This window comes from Dipteris shenzhenensis, chromosome 31, assembly GCF_047967505.1.
Source record: "Dipteris shenzhenensis isolate YYH24624 ecotype China chromosome 31, Dip_SZ_1.0, whole genome shotgun sequence".
NCBI lineage: Eukaryota > Viridiplantae > Streptophyta > Polypodiopsida > Gleicheniales > Dipteridaceae > Dipteris > Dipteris shenzhenensis.
Window position 1 is genome coordinate 2,189,423 of NC_141626.1, and position 16,924 is coordinate 2,206,346.

Below are 16,924 nucleotides of genomic sequence, written 5' to 3' on the forward strand. Positions count from 1 at the left end.
TTGTGATATGCATCCCCTCGTCTTTCTCTGCTTTCTCCATTTCATCAAGTAGCCAATCCACATGAATATCCTTTGGAAGTGCTCTTAGATGCTGAGGGTATGGCACACGAGATCCGTGGTGTGTACGAAAGAGGGCCCTTTCTTCTTGTCTTCTTGCCTTTGCATCCTCGCATCTTGTCACCCATCTTTTCATCACATTACTATTAAGCACGCAAAAGAGGTTGATACTATTATGCAACTCCGTGTCTATTACTTTGTTGCGTCCTTTTCCTTGAGGCACAATAGAGGTCATCCTTAGGTCTTCATCATCTCTCCATAGTCGTGGGAGAGAGCTATCCACATCAACAAGAAACTCAGAAATATATACAAGTGACTCTTGTACCAACCAACCCTCGGCCATGCTACCTTCGGGTCTTGCATTTTGTCTAACGAAGCCCTTCAAGGTCTTCATGAAGCGCTCGAGGAAGAACAACCATCGTGCATGTATAGTACCACATATAGCAATCTCATCCACCAAATGTACTATGAGATGTAGTTGGCTTGTGAGAATAGAACGTGGAAATGTCTCCTCCACTAAACAAACCGCCTCCACTAACATAACTCGAGCATTCTCAAGCGTGCTGGGATCTATTTCCTTTGAGCTCACATACCTCACAAGCTCGCCCATCTTGTAAATACAATCTTTCACATCCTTCGATGCACTACGTGAAATGCTAGTAGGTAGTATGAACTGAACCCGCGAGGAGGTGGTTGATTAGTTGCTTATAGCTATTCACTCACAAATTTGAAAGGAAAAAGATATTATGCATATAAAATACTTACTTGGAGCATTTTGTGCCAATCATGAGATTTCAAGCCATATAATTTCTCTACACCTCTTTTCTTGCTCTTTGTAAAGGCTCCCTTCAAACACCTCATGCATCCAGTGGGAGTACGAATTGTAGTAATAGCACGCTTCACCGTCGCCATCTCTAGCTTTGATAACATCCACGGTGCACGAGGTAAAAAAACATGCCCATTTGGTTTCTCTTGAGGCCAAGCTTCACGCATCCTCCCTGTGGTACGTAGATCCTCCCTTATGCCTGCCGAATATCGTGTCCCATTCAAATGCTCCCAAATGGTAGATGCCACATTCTTGAAGATATGCATGGGATCAAGCAGGTGATTGATCTTGAGGTGGGACCAATATGGTAAACGATAAAAGATGGAGTATCTAAACAAAATAAAGTGTTAGCGTGCAATCTTTACTTTCAACCAATATAGCCAATCTTTACTTCCAGCCAATAGTTACAAACCCTTACCGGCTCATGCCAAGTGGTGGAGTCGTGGAACCGTCCCAAATTCTCATCCAATCTCCCGTGGCTAGTGATTGTGGGAGGACTTCATTCCAAGGGGCAACATATCTAGGATGATCAGGTGGGAGAAATCGATGGTGATTCTCATAGATGACCTTATTCAATGCGTCTGCCCATGAGGCAACTAGCGAAGGACCACAAACAGGACATGCATGGTAACCTGATGTAGTGAGACCTGAACAATAGATGCAATTAAGAGTGGAAGGTGGGTTTAGGTTGCCACATCCTTTGCCTATTCATAATTAAAAAATGCAATGCTTACCTGAACACTCGCCATAGCCTGGAAAGTCATGCATCGTCCACATCAAGACTGCTTTGCAGTTGAAGTCTCATATCGAGGGAGGCTTGCTCACATCATGCACCTCGATACCTCTCCAAAGTATCTCTAGCTCATCAATCAAAGGTAGGACACTCTCTTGCATCCTTATGTAGTCCACGAAACAAAACGCAATCGTTGACACATGCATGGATGCGCTTGTAATCTAATCCTCCAAGAGAGGTCACATGTTGCCTTGCCATATCTCTTGAGGTCGGTAGTTTATTTTTCCTTGGAAGCATTTTACACAATAGCCTGCACGTGAAGACCATAAATGAGGAAAAGCATTCGAGTAATTGACCCACTAGCATAATTCACCATGTTTGCAAAATCGACTTTAAAGCTTACTTGAGTAATGCATTCAAACTTGCATTGCTCCATCCATAGATGGTTTGCAAGTTTAGTAACTCAAGGGAGGCACGTAGAGCAGAGAATGTGCACCCCTCAAACATTGGAGTCGATGCTGCAGTAAAAAGATCATCCTGCTCCATGCTATTATCCCTCCCTTGATGGACATATAAATCCCGCACCATATCATCAAACACCTCCTCCTCCACGGCTTCATGAGGTAATGGTGGAGGGCTACTATGACCATCACTCCATGCATCCGTAACGGTCCCTCCTGAAGATCCCACCTCATATCGCCGACGCTTCGCCTCCTCACGATGGGCATAGGGTAACATATGCAGGTGTGGCACTGCATCCTGTATCAAATTAAAACGGGATCATAACTCAAACATATGAACACCCATAGGTATCTCAATCAACCTTAACTTACAAACCGTTACCCTGTTTATGGTCACATCCCATTCTCCATACTTTGAGATATGATTGAGTGTAATTCTGCATGCACGATACATGTTTCCTCGACATCGATCACACAGACATTTGATTTTTTGCTCCAACCACATTTCGCGATGGTGGATACGGAGGGATTCATCCTCAGTGGAGCTACTTGTTGAAGATGGAGACATCCTATAAACAAACAACCCACCAAATTTGCTCTTCTTCAAATGTTTAATTTAAACTCTGTGTTGCGTCTATCGCAGCGTCTATAGTCGCGTCTAACATCGCGTCTAATGGCGCATCTAAACGCGCATCTACTCTGTGTATTTAGACGCACCTATAGACGCGCTAGTAGATGCGACTATAGAGGCGACTTTTAAACCTTCTTTTCGGCGCGCCGCTCGCTTTGCTTTTCTTCACATTACTTAAACTTCGCACGGCTTCCTTTCTTCTTTATTAGCAGATCCATAGATTCGAAGCTTAAGAGAGAGCCTCCCATACTTACTTCCAAGCTTTCACTCAAGAGAAAGGGACCGTACCTACACTTACTTCTAAGCTTAAAGAAGAGGAGGACGAACAAGGAGAAGAAGCAAGTTTGAAAAAGAAAGAAGAACCTTCCATACCTTTATCCAAGTAAGTCTTTTTGCAGTTAATCTTGTTTGGAAGTAATTTGCTCTCTCCAGTTTTGTACTTTCTCGTATCCAGGAAGCGCATGATCTGGGTATGAGTGTCACGTTTTTGTGTCAGGCGCAATATCTTTTTCGACTTTTTAGAAATCTCGTCTGTCGGAGCGCGTCTATAGGCGCATCTCAGGGTGTATCTACAGGCGCATCTACAGGCATGTCTAACCGCATGTCTGGCTTGTTGCAGACACACACAGACGCATCTATAGATGCTCTGTTAGACGCTTTGTTAGATGCTCTGTTAGATGCTCTGTTAGACGCACTGTTAAACGGTCTGTTAGATGCTCTGTTAGACGCTCTGTTAGACAAGTTGTTAGATGCTCTATTAGATGCATCTATAGACACGCAAATCAGACGGGTCTATAGACGTGCTCTAACAGTAAGCCTCTCTTTTCTTCCCCTTTCTTCTCAGCTCATCAGTAATAAATTTTTTTCCTTTTTTCCAGTTTAACATGTGGCTAGGAAGTGCTTCTAGCTCACCTGATTCCCGGGAATCTATTTGGAAGGACTTATATAACCTTTTAGGGCACCCTCCTAGTCTTGCAGAGTTATACGGGTATATGACGGGTACTCTAAACACTCCCCAGGAGTCGGCACTACAGACTCCAAGCCACCCCATACCGCCTGAGATCATCCCAGCGGAGTCAGCACAGCCGTCTTATGCCCCTTCTTATGCCCCTTCCCCCGTACCGTCTTATGTCCCTTCCCCCATGCCGTCTTATGTCCCTTCTGCCATCTCGTCTTATGCCCCTTCCCCTATGCCGTCAGGAGGTCCTTCTGTCTCGGCGAGCCGTCGACGTACTTCCCAGCCGTCGAGACTCAGTTCTCCAACTACAAGTGGTCAGCATAGTCCCGTGCAGTCCCCAGCTACGAGTGGCCAGTGTACAAGCTCAACACGACAGGGTAGCAGACGTAGTAGCAGGGAGAGCGGTGGGGGATGCGTGTTGAATCATGGGAGGCCCAATTTGTAAGTATCGATCTCAAATTATATTGCTTATGTAGTTTATTAGGAGGTTGGTTGTTTCTTTGTACTAATCCCTCCACAAAGTGTGTCGCGGTCATGCAGCTTGAGATCGTGGGCAGATACCCTACTCCAGTGGAGATAGCCTACCACCGCCACCATCGCAGAGGAGATACATGGAGGCACTTCTATGATGACGGGTTGATTACTGAGGAGCAGTATACCCGAGCTACTGGAGCGGCCCCCCAGGTATTTGAAAGTAATTAAATAATGCCAAAATTATAAGTAAAGATTTGATTTTTCATACATTGATATATGTTGTCCCTTGTTTACAGGCCCATGCACAAGATGACGAGGAAGACGAGGAAGGAGGCGCAGAAGGGAGCGCAAAAGGGAGCATGGAAGGCAGCGAGGATTAGTTGTAGAAGTAGTGCTAGCTACTCTTTTTTGTACTTAAAGCCATTGGCTTGGCCTCATGCCTCTTGTATATAGACTCCTCTTATTTTTTGTACTTGAAGCCACATGACGTGGCTTAGCTTCCTTATTTTTTGTACTTGAAGCCACATGACATGGCTTAGCTTCGTGCTATATGTATATACAAGCACTTTTTGAGCTTTCAATTTTATTGCGTTTTGGAGTTGTAATATTTTATTTGGAATTGTAATTAAAATGCAGTTGGCTGTAAGAATTGAATTACACAATGTGGATATGGGATTCTTGTAACTATATAGTATACACAACATACACAGTATTCTGTAAATTTTTTTTTTTTTTAAAAGCGCGTCTATCCGTGCGTTTAAAAACGTGTTTATATTCGCGTCTGTCTGTTCGACTTGCGTCTATATGTGCATCTATAAAGGCGTTTATAAGCGCGTCTATTTATGCGTCTATACGCACGTGAGTCTGATATATAGACGCGCAAATAGACGCGGGTCTCCAGACGCGCAAATAGATGCGCAAATAGACGCGCCCATAAGTTTTTTATTTAGTTCATGAAACGCGTCTGTGCGCGCGTCTATGGGTGCTTTGTCTTGTTGTGAACATACCTAAAGAAAATGTTTCAACACTATGGCATGCGGCAATTAATTACAGGCAGTACTACGATCCATGGAACAACTATAGATCACATATGGACTGATACACAACCATACAAACATAGAGGAAAACAGACTCCATCATCTTATAAACACGACGGCAGGCCCATTGAGGTAACCTCATCTTGTTTATTTAGAGTTTGTGCTTTGGGAACCTATCTTTCTCTACGTGTGCTTGAAGGATAACACTGCTTACTTGCAATCAACTACGATACAGTCAACTCCAGCTGCATAGAAGTGGATGGTGGATCTCAAAACACAGAAATTGGAGTAATGCTTATTCGGTAACGGTACATGATACGAGGAAAGAGGAAGCTCCGATGAAGCTAAAAGCCGACAGAAAGAATGACTAAAAGACATCCACAGTTCTGAAATGCGGCAACCAGAATCAACCAGATATTCCCCTAATGAAAAGAATCGCCCAGATTTGCATCCCTGTATTCATATCAATAGGGAATACAATCCACAAGGTAATTGTGGGGTCACAAATCCTCACTACAGAATACATGTTAAGGCGCAAAGAATGGCAGCAGAAGCCATGGCGGTGACCACCTCCGCCGCAACCGATGAACGGTTGCTCTGACTCGACGATGCGGACGTGGGTGATTGGGTTGAAGAGCCCAGAGAGGCTACTGGAGTAGAGATCGCTGGCGTCGGAATCGACGGATTTGAAGGTGTAGGTGCGGGACTCGTCGAGGGCGTAGGAGAACTAGAAGCCGTACTAGCCGCAGGAGCTGGAAAAGATTTGGAAGCGGAGGGAAATGATGCAACCGGAGGCGGAGTAGAAGCAGGGGTTGTTGAAGAGGAAAGGGGGGGGTAAGCAGCCGTTATTGAGGAAGGGGCTGGAGCTGCTGCTGGGGACACAGAAACGGCAAGCTTCATACCCAGCGAGCAGTGTGTCGGAATGCCACAGATGAAGTAGTACGAGATAGCGTCCGTCAAGGCGACGATAGTGTTTCCGTTGGTGTAAATCTGGATGGGATTCGTGAGGGTGCAAGATTGGTAATCGGCTGGGCTAACCTGGTAGACGTCATGCACCTCGGCCGAGTACGTGAACACTGCAAACCAAAGCAAAGAGGCTAAAATCATGAGAAGGAATGGATTATGGGGCACTAACGAAGACAGACGAAAAGACTGCACGGTGCTTGCTTACAAAGAGTATCGCCTGTTCTGAACGAGTACTTGGAAGCCCAAGCAAGGTAATCGACATTTAAGTTCCATCCACTGGTGTCGCCGACAATGAATTGGGCTGCGTAGGTGCGTCGAGTGAAGACGATTAGGGTGAGAGTAGTGCAGCAGAGGAGGTGCCAGGCGCTGTTTCTTCCCTGAGACATATTGTATTGAAGAACCGCACATACAAGCAGTTAGTACAGGACTCGGATCGAGGAACGAGCAAAGCTTTAGGATGAGTGATGAGCGTAAATATGAAATAGAGCCGCGGCCCGCCCCCGCCTGCACTTAGCTGTCTCACAGCTTGCATGCTCCATGTCCTTCCTAAAGTAGCTTTGGTTCCCTTCACGTTGCTGCATGTTATTAGCTCGTGGAGTTCTGCTTCTACCTGCTTGTCCTCCTCCTCGCGGCAACCAGCAGTTCTAGCCGCCGTGAGAAAATGCCGCAATCCTCGTTGACCATGCATTTTAAAATCAAAGAGGTTTTTCTTCATTCACACTGCGCTTTTCATCGTGCCTTGAAAAATACGTCTCAACCGTCTTTTCTCGTTGCCTGCAAGGCTCAAGCGGCAAGCCATGTGCTGTTGACATCTATTGTTTTGCGGACGTGAGAAGCACTGTACAAACCAAGCGCTTAATCAACCCCTCCCCTTTAAGTATTAATCGAAGATTAGTGTGCAAACGGGTAAGGTCTGTAACATGGAGGATGAGTTGGAGACCTTGTTACGGAATTCGAAACATTCTTGCATTCCCTGATCAATTCTCCGAGGCTGTAGCATGTGGACAGTGGGAGTGACGACTCCAATAATGGATCACAAAATGTCCTTGCCATTTCATGGATTGATAAGTACAAGGGTGGTGGACAAAATACGTGTGAATTTTCATTTCGCAAGACATTGAGTGATCACTTCAATGATGGCAAAATCTGAAGTCTAATGCTTCCATTCATTGGCTCTCTGGGTAGCCCTAGCAATTGGGCAACTAGAATGCTTGGCCAGAGTTTCCACACTATGACCACTACCCAAGCAATAAATGAATCCGCACCGTGGCGGGTTGTGGGTGGCCAATCTTGCCCGTCCATCAACCTTACACATGCCCATGAGCGGGCTAGTGTGTAAACACCTTAAGTATATGAGCTAGCTGCTAACTATATGGGCTATTGTAAGTAGCTAATAATAGGTCAGTTGATCTAACGGCTTCGAATGTGCCACATGGCTTCTCAAGATTTTAGAGTTTCAAAAAACTCTCTAGTGCTGGCCAAGTAAAGAAAAAATTAAGCATTTTTAGAATTTACCTTGGGCATGCCCATGAGTGGCGGACTAGTGTGTAAACACCTTAAGTATATGAGCTAGCTGCTAACTATATGGGCTATTGTAAGTAGCTAATAATAGGTCAGTTGATCTAACGGCTTCGTATGTGCCACATGGCTCCTCAGGATTTTAGAGTCTTAGAAAACTCTCTAGTGCTGGCCAAGCAAAGAAAAAATTAAGCATTTTTAGAATTTTTGAAAGTGCATTTTTCCTATTGGACAATATGTTGATACTTGGCTTCTCTTCATTAGCTCCAAAATGGACTTGAATGCAGACTTAAAAGTGGTTGACTCTCTCTCTCTCTCTCTCTCTCTCTCTCTCTCTCTTCTTACACACCATCTCCACCTTTTCTCGCTCCCCCCCACCTCTCTCCCTCTTCCTTCCTCCCTCTCTCTCTCCTTTCTCTCATGCAGTCTTCCTCCACACCATCCCAATGGATTCTTTTTTGGCCTGTCGTGAGGTAGGTCTAAGTGAAGGCGATTAGGAAAAGCAAGAAATTGCCATTTTTTATTTTTGAAAACTCATGATTTATTTTATGATCCATTTGCTATTTATTTTCTTCTCTACAAATCCTCCATATTTTTAGCTACTCTCTCTCTCTTTCAATTCATCATCTCTACATCCTCTTTTTTGTTTGCTTTTTTAATCTTGGGCAAGCCTTCTAAATGATTAAATATCATTCACCTTGTTTTACAATGCATTGCATTCTCTTTCCTTCGAATGCTCTTAGATTAATCCTTTAGTCATCCATTGCTATGTCAAGGTTTTGGTCACACTCCTACACTTTACCTATATGTTCATTTCTCTTTTCAAAAAATGCGAATGATTTCATGAAAAAAGAAGATGAAAAAGATCCCTTATATTGGATTTTTTCTGTCATTTAACAAGCCATGCTTCTATGCTAAATTTTACAAAGGAACCTAGAAGTTCAATACAAATTCAAGACAAAGTAGCATTGTGGTTGTCAATTCAGTAATGACTTTTGCATACACTATAGTCTAGTAGAACATATAAGGCATATTGGATAGAGACTGCTTGCTCAAAAATCTCAGGCCACCTCTATCATGTGCATGCCTCATATCATTGTTACAAACTATAGCAGACTTTGATATAAAATGATGAGTTGTTCTATATGTGGTAATCTTGTAGAATAAGCAATTATAAGTGATTCTCCACCCTGTTTTTGTAACACATTGAAATTATAGACACGAAGACAACATGCCTAACATTAAGACCTTGATATAAAATGATGAGCTGTTCTATATGTGGTAATCTTGTAGAACAAACAATTGTAAGTGATTCTCTACCTTGTTTTTAGAATACATTGAAATTATAGACATTAAGAAAATCTTGTAAAACAAGCAATTGTAAGTGATTCTCTAGCCTGTTTTTGTAACACATTGAAATTATAGATACTAAGACAACATGCCTAACATTAACAGCTTGATATAAAATGATGAGCTATTCTATATGTGGTAATCTTGTAGAACAAGCAATTGTAAATGATTCTCTATCCTGTTTTTGTAACAGGGTCAATGTTTGCTGGGGTGTAGCCAATCGTGAAACTATTTTTAGGGCCATTTTGGGGCCACGATGCGATGCGCTCCTGGGTGAACTTTGAATTTTACACAGACCCATGCTCTCGTCGAAAATTTTCCCAACGTCATGATGGCACACTGGCATAATAATGAGGCGCAATCTATTTATTCTAAACACCGCATTTCTCTACACACAGCATCTCTGCACTGTTTTGTGTAGCATAGTCTCTGGCCTGAGCTACCTGACCACTTATCATCGTGCAACCTTTTGCCGTAGCTTTGCCACCTGTCACTGGGCACCACACCCATGCAGATCATTAAAATTGAAGGTTGGCTTGGAGAGACTAACATGCTAGTTCTTGGCATAATAATGAGATGCAATCTATCATTTTGAACACCACTGTAGTGTAGTATTTGGCCTGACCACTTGTCATCATGCAGCCTTTTGCCGCAACTTTGCCCATGCAAATCATAGGTTGTCTTGGAGATACCACCGCACTAATTTTTGGCGTAGTAATGAGATGCAATCTATCATTTTAAGCATTGCCTCAGTGTAGTCTCTGGCCTGATGTCCTGTCATTATCTAGAATTCAAGGTTGTCTTGGAGAGACCACCGCACTAGTTCTTGGAGTTATAGCTCCATTACCTATTTTTACGTATTACAGGAGGAGGTCTATGACGACCAGCACATTCCATTATGCAACCACGCAAAATGCAATTGACGATAAGGCCCTTGAGGGGTCCCCTTTAGGGGCAGGGCCATATCGACATGCCATTTCTGTCTAGTGGTATCCTGGATATTGTATAATGCATATCGATATGGCCCTTGCCCCTAGAGGGGCCCCCTCAAGGGCCATATCAGTCAATTGCATTTTTTGAAAGTTTAATTGTATTTTTCTAGATGTGTCTCCATGCAACCACAACGTGGGTCATTGGAGATATTTTAGCGCTATTTTGGTCATAAACTAAGGAAATTGTAGTCTTGCTTTACTGATATATTAGTCCTTGTTGCTGTAAATATAAATAAGAAAAAAGTATAATTTATCGAGTGAAAATTGAGCAAAAGAGATTACAATGTACATCTACATCCAATAACAAGTTATATAAAAATTAACAACTTATACCGAGTAAAAATTAAACAAAGTATCTTACATTTATAAAAACTCAGCAATTGCTGAGAGCCTTAAAGGCCAAAAGATTACAGCTAGCGACCATAAAAATTTAAATATAAAAGTTAACAATAGTGCATACTGAGAGCTTCAAATTGAAGAAAAAGAGATTACTGTAACAGGCAGAGACTAAATCCCAAAATCTACCTATTAGTAGAAATACAGCATCTTCAAGAATGCATTCAGAACTTCCGAAAGAGAACACATTAACTCAAGATTTGGTGCAACATGGATAGTCAATTAAGGCAAACAACTACACATTCCTTGTATTATAAATGCTTCTATCACAACAACATATATAGAATAGGCTAGAACTAGACAAAACAGAGTCCGATTAGAAACATCATATCCACATTCGAAATACTACATGACAGGTATATGAGCCAAACAACCAACTTTCTACATATGGTAGTTGCTTACTAACTTGTAGACGTGCCTCATCAACGGTTACACAACTAAATCCCATTAAGGTTTTCCATACATCCTATATCATTGCTAAAGATAAATAGTTCATAGGTGGAACAATCACTTTTGTGCCACAAAATTATTGAGACTTAACCCACTCAACCCACTCATTTATCTACTGTAGTAAATCCAGTACAATGGTCTACCGGGACTGAACTAGTCCGGGAATCAACTCATGATCAACATCATGATCTTCATGCTGAACTCCTTACATAAATTGCTCTTCAAACTGGTCCCCAACTTGATCTTCAAATTGTTTCTATTCATTTTGTACCTGTTTCTTTGGAACAATACTAGTTATATCCTTATCTTTCTTTTGCACTACATTAAACATATCTTCCGAATGGTGATTGAACAACAATGCACCCTGGTATCCTCCGGTCAAATCATGAACAACTTTAAAATCTTGAAGTATTTCTTCTGGTTGTACCGAATCCTCTTGAAAGTTTTCTTTCAGCTCCACATGACCTCTACTTTGATTACTTGGCCCTGGTGCCATATTTTCAGATACCTGCACAGACAAAAGCTTAGAAAATTTTTTGGCTGAATTAGTACCCTAAAGTGTTGCTAATGTTGCCTGGGACTGTTGCTAGAACTGTAACAGTTATTGATGTAATTCTTGAATCTGGTTTTCCTATTCTTGAACCTCTCCTTCAAGATAGTTGCTGTATATTCCTTGGAAGCAAAAGCTTCATAAGGCCTCTAAGCAAAATAAACAGACTTTCTTTTAAACAATAGAAGGATATGGATATACATCCTGAAGACGAAGGATGAGGCTTTCAGTTGGTTCAAGGAATGGCATGTGATGGTCGAAAAAGAATCGGGGAGGAAAGTGAAGAAGCTGAGATCAGACAGAGGTGGAGAGTTTACATCAATTGAATTCGAAAGTTCCTACAAAATTCATGGGATCAAGAGGCAAAAACCCCCACCACATACATCACAGCAAAATGGAGTAGCAGAACGCAAGATGCGCATCATCTGCAAAATGGTCCGGAGTATGATGAAAGGGAAAGATTTTCCAAATACTTTCTGGGTTGAAGAATGTAACACTCTAGTTTACATCCTCAATCATAGCTACACGAAGGCTGTGAACGGGATAACTCCACTCCAAGCCTTTTCTGGTAAGAAACCTTCAGCTACACATTTCAAAGTTTTTGGATGTGACTGTGAAGATTGTGGGAGAGAGGGAAGGAGTCTCACTTGAGGCTTTCTCACATGCACAATGGGGGAATACACACGAAGGTGGAGGCTGAAAATAGTTTTCCTCTTCTTAGTTGTGTAAGCCAAAAGAACTCTAGTACAAAGAAATAGAAGAACCCTATATGTGGGTAAGGAGAAGAAGAAGAAGAGAAGAGATAGGGGGGCGCGGGATCTGCTGTTACTCTTTTGCAGGGACTCAGAAAACAGAACAGTCCGCGACCAGAGCAGTCCAGCTGCTGTTACTCTTTTGCAGGGACTCAGAAAATAGAACAGTCCACCAGTAACTCATAAAAGAGTTGCCATTTAAAAAAAAAGAGCTTAATGGTGGGAAATATTTTTCTTTAAAAATGGAGCTTGGTAGTCCTTTTGCTTCTTGTGGACCTTAATATTTACTTATGTTCAATTGCTAGGCCTTTCATGCTTAGAACTGGAAAAGGCCGTAAGACCCTTAGATTTTTATATGCCATTGACTAAGGTGGCATACTAACTGAGCCACAAACTATAGTAGATAAGGATAGCTGTCATCTAGCTATTATTCATGGGCGATGTACCAACCGCATCTCCAGCTAACAAGTCGGTGACATAAGTACACAACGGTCACCCTGGCATATCTCGAGTGGAGCTCGATATCTCAACACTCCCCCTCGAGCTCAATCCCAAATCCTGCACACCAAGCAGGTCTCTGAACTTGTGCAGCTTCTCTGCGCCCAATGCTTTCGTGAATATGTCAGCTACCTGATCCTCTGTGCTGACATAAACTAGACAATAAGACCTAGTAAAACCTTCCCCCGCACATAGTGATAATGCACCTCAATGTGCTTTGTTCTGGCATGAAAGACTGGGTTCTTTGCCAAGTGTATACTGCTCATGTTGTCACAATAAATGACAACCGGCGCATCTGTAGACTGATGCATATCATAGAGTAGCTTATGCAACCAAGCTACCTCACATGCAGCCATTGCTACACCCCTATACTCAGCCTCTGTGCTCGACAAGGCAACTGTAGGCTGTTTCTTACTGCTCCAAGTGACTGCAGCACTCCCAAAAGAGAACACATATCCACTGGTAGATCGTCTATCAGAAATGCTACCAGCCCAATCAGCATCAGTGTATCCATGCAACTGTATCTGAACCCCAGCCTCATAAAATAGTCCACACTGCAATGTGGACTTCACATACCTGAGTACGCATCTAGCCGCATCCAAATGCGGTTTCCTTGGAGCCTGCATAAACTGACTTACCAACCCAACAGCATAGCTCAAATCTGGCCTGGTAATAGTCATGTAAATCAAACTTCCTACTATGCGTCTGTACATAGTAGGGTCTTCTAGAAGCTCACCTGCATCTGTGCTCAGCTTCACATTCTGTTCCAAAGGAACTGAAATAGGCTTACAGCCTGTCATCCCATATTTGGACAGCATGTCCAATCCATACTGCCTCTGTAAGAGGTGTATCCCACTTGGTGATCTAATCACCTCAATGCCCAAGAAATAACGCAGCTCTCCCAAATCCTTCATCTCAAACTTCTGCCTCAATAGCATTTTCACATGAAGGATATCTTCATCACTATCACCTATGATGATCAAATCATCAACATAAATGACCAGCAGCATAATCCCTTTCTCTGTTTTTCTCACATAGAGTGAGAAATCTGCCTTGGAAATCTGAAAGCCAATAGTGACAAGATACTATCCTATCTTGTCAGACCATGCTCTAGGTGCTTGCTTCAAGCCATACAAGGCTTTCTTCAACCTGCAAACAAACTCAGGATGAGTAGCACGAACATAACCTGCTGGCTGCTCCATAAAGACCTCTTCTTGCAAATCACCATGCAAGAAGGCATTCTTTACATCCATCTGATGTAAAGACCATCCCTTTGATGCAGCCATAGCAATGGCTGCTCTTACGGTTGCCATCCTTGCAACCGGGCTGAAAGTTTCTTCATAATCAATGCCATATGTCTGTGCATACCCCTTGACAACTAATCTTGCCTTGTATCTATTAACAGAACCATCTGCATTGTGCTTGATCTTATAAACCCACTTACAACCAATTGCATTCTTGCCTTTAGGCAAAGGCACCAATTCCCATGTAGCATTAGCATCCAAGGCATCCATTTCTTCATCCATGGCTTTCTCCCATTTTTCATTTCCCATGGCTTGCTCAAAAGAAGTGGGTTCTGGTTCTTGTATCACTTTGACCATATAGGCATAGTGAATGGCTGTAAATCCGTCATATTTCAGCCTATCCACAGGATATCTAACCCTGGTAGACCTGCGCAAAATAGGCTCACTTCCAGGTGCTCTCAAAACATCCCTGGTCTTCCTTACTCTAGGTGTAACAACAGAAGGAATACCCAACTCATCATCAATGCTCTGTTCTGAGCCACTGGATTCACCATCCACATAAGAGTGACCTACATTCACATCAAACATGGACTAATCTACCTTCTCTTTTCCTTTTCGTGATACCTGTGTACCACTATCTGCATTGCTTTGAGGAGATTCTCCTGATCTCAATCTACCTGTCCATGGTGAAGTATGTGAACCACTGCTAGAGGACACTGCAGGTCCACTGATATTTTGTGATTGCTGCTGTGAATTCTGTGCAGCAATACCATTTTGTGCATCTACATCAATCATCACATTTACTGGTTTATACCAACTGCTCATCTCATCAAAAACAACATCTCTGCTCACTGTGAACTTACGTGTAGAAGGGTTATAGCATCTATACCCTTTCTGCTGCAGAGAATAACCAATAAAGATGCACTTCTCAGCTTTTGGATCCAACTTGGACCTCAACTCATCTGGCACATGGACATAGGCAATGCAACCAAAAATCTTCAAATGAGAAATATCTGGTTTCCTACCAGTATACATCTCCTCTGGCATCATGCCATGTATTGCTGCAGTGGGAGTCCTGTTCATTATATAGACTGCTGTAGCAACTGCTTCAGCCCAATAATAATCTGGTAGATCTTTTTCATTTAGCATAGCCCGAGATACCTCTCCAATATGCCTGTTTTTTCTTTCTGCAATTCCATTACATCATATGGTGACCAGAGGTGTTTACAAAACACACAAAACACAATAGTTTATTTTCATTCATTTTGGAGGACTATCCAGGCTGAGTACCTTGACATAAAAAGAGAGATTTGGAGCATACATAGAGATGATTTAAAATGCATAATCTTCATGGGATGCCTCATCTTGTGGAGGCAAAATATCCATGTCAAGGCAAGGTCTTACCACATGGGCAGTGTCTAGTGCCTTATAACCTTATAAGATGGTACTATGATAGAACAAGTGGATTTGAAAGTCATATCCTTCAAGATAACAATTATCTTGTCATCTCCATAGTTGTGTAGAGAAGCATATCTTAGGTGTTTGACCTTCATCTTTTTCTTGTACTTGGAGTCAAATAAAAGTGCCATGAGAGGGTAGATCTCTGTATTTGCTTCCTTTTTGGCAACCATTGTTTTGGCAATCTTCAACAAGGAAGTCAGGTTGACATTTTCATCCTTTGTAGCATAACAAGACATTGCTTGATGTTTTGGCTTTTCACATATTTGGCATAAGCAAGCCATGAGAGGCTCTAACCCAAGTATTGGGTAGTGTCTTCTCTCTTACAGGTGAAATATGAGCAATAAAAAGTAATCTTTTCAAAGAGTAACAATCTTGAAATGCAAGATGTCTAAGCAAGAAATGACTAAGTAGATGCTAGAAAAATGAGCATAGCAGACTGAAAATAAATCTTGGTCAAACTATCAGTCAAACTTTGACTGTCCAAGGTCAAACTTAGACTTGCATAGTCAAGCTTTCATGGCCAAAGAGGCAACTCAGAAATATGCTCCAAATCGTTATGCAAAGGTCGGAATTCAGAGGGCTTTTGTACTGAAGAGAAAGGTAAATAGGTAGAGCTTCTCCCTTAGAAAGGATTTGCGCAGAAAACGGCCACGTCGCCCAGCATTGTAGAGGAAAAATGGACTGGTTTTTCGTCGAAAACTACCCGTATACTGCTCCAAAAGGGCTCAGACTTGATGAGCAGGGAGGTCGTGATGTCGCCCAGCTCCCTCTAAGAGGAAATCGACAATGTAGCTCTCCGCAATGAGAACCAGGAAAAAGATTGTCACAGCTTCCTGAGACAATGCCGCCCAGAAGATGGCGAGATAAGTCGTGTAGCTTGTTCTGTAGATTCGCCCTGCTCTTGGGAAGACTCTCCTAAAGGATGAGATGCTGAGAATGCAGGTTTGAAGAGAACTTGCACTTCCAAAATCGATTTTGGAAGGGAAGGTGGAAGATGAAGGTGAAGAAGAAGATGATGATGTGGCACCTAACTAGGGCTCAAGGAGGATCAAATGGCTCTGATACCATGTTGGAACACTGAAAGGAAAGAGTAGAGTTGACACAAAATCAGAATACTTGCTTATAGAATGAAGAAGAGAGAGGTCCTTAAGTAGGCACCTCATACAAGGTCACTGACATCACTGATGACCTCAAAGCTCCACAATCATCTCCTCAATCTGCTCCTAGATTCACTCAATCATCCTATGTGGCTTTTCCACCACCTAGCTGTGCTTGTGGGCACCTAACTGTGCCTCTAGCACTCACACATAGAAACATAAGGTGTGCCTGAGGCATACACCTTGAGATATCCCAACAGCTATATAAGAGCAAGCTCATGAAGCCCATTTCATCACTAGCTATAGCAACCCTGATTTCTTAGTATCCAACCTCCATCTTCTACTATTTCCAGCATGCCATAAAGCTTCTTTCACATTAGCACATGGTTGGGAGGCATCGCCATCTATTGTATCAATTCTACAGTAATCAAATTTTCTCCATATTATCTTGTTTTCTCTCTTGCGTACGAGAT

The 16,924-nt window shown here is 42.5% G+C and overlaps 1 protein-coding gene across 1 annotated transcript in view; it reads right to left on the reverse strand.

Annotated features, from left to right (window-relative positions):
* Window positions 1-5,604: 5,604 nt before the first annotated feature.
* Window positions 5,605-16,924, reverse strand: part of LOC147880899 (uncharacterized) — a 61,818-nt gene continuing 50,498 nt past the window's right edge. The window contains exons 3-5 of the mRNA XM_087402177.1: window positions 11,121-11,357; window positions 6,349-6,520; window positions 5,605-6,253 (exon numbers count right to left, since the gene is read on the reverse strand). Coding sequence (XP_087258303.1) covers window positions 5,691-6,253; window positions 6,349-6,520; window positions 11,121-11,357 — 972 coding nt within the window. The 3' untranslated portion in view covers window positions 5,605-5,690. The remainder of the gene's footprint in view (window positions 6,254-6,348; window positions 6,521-11,120; window positions 11,358-16,924) is intronic.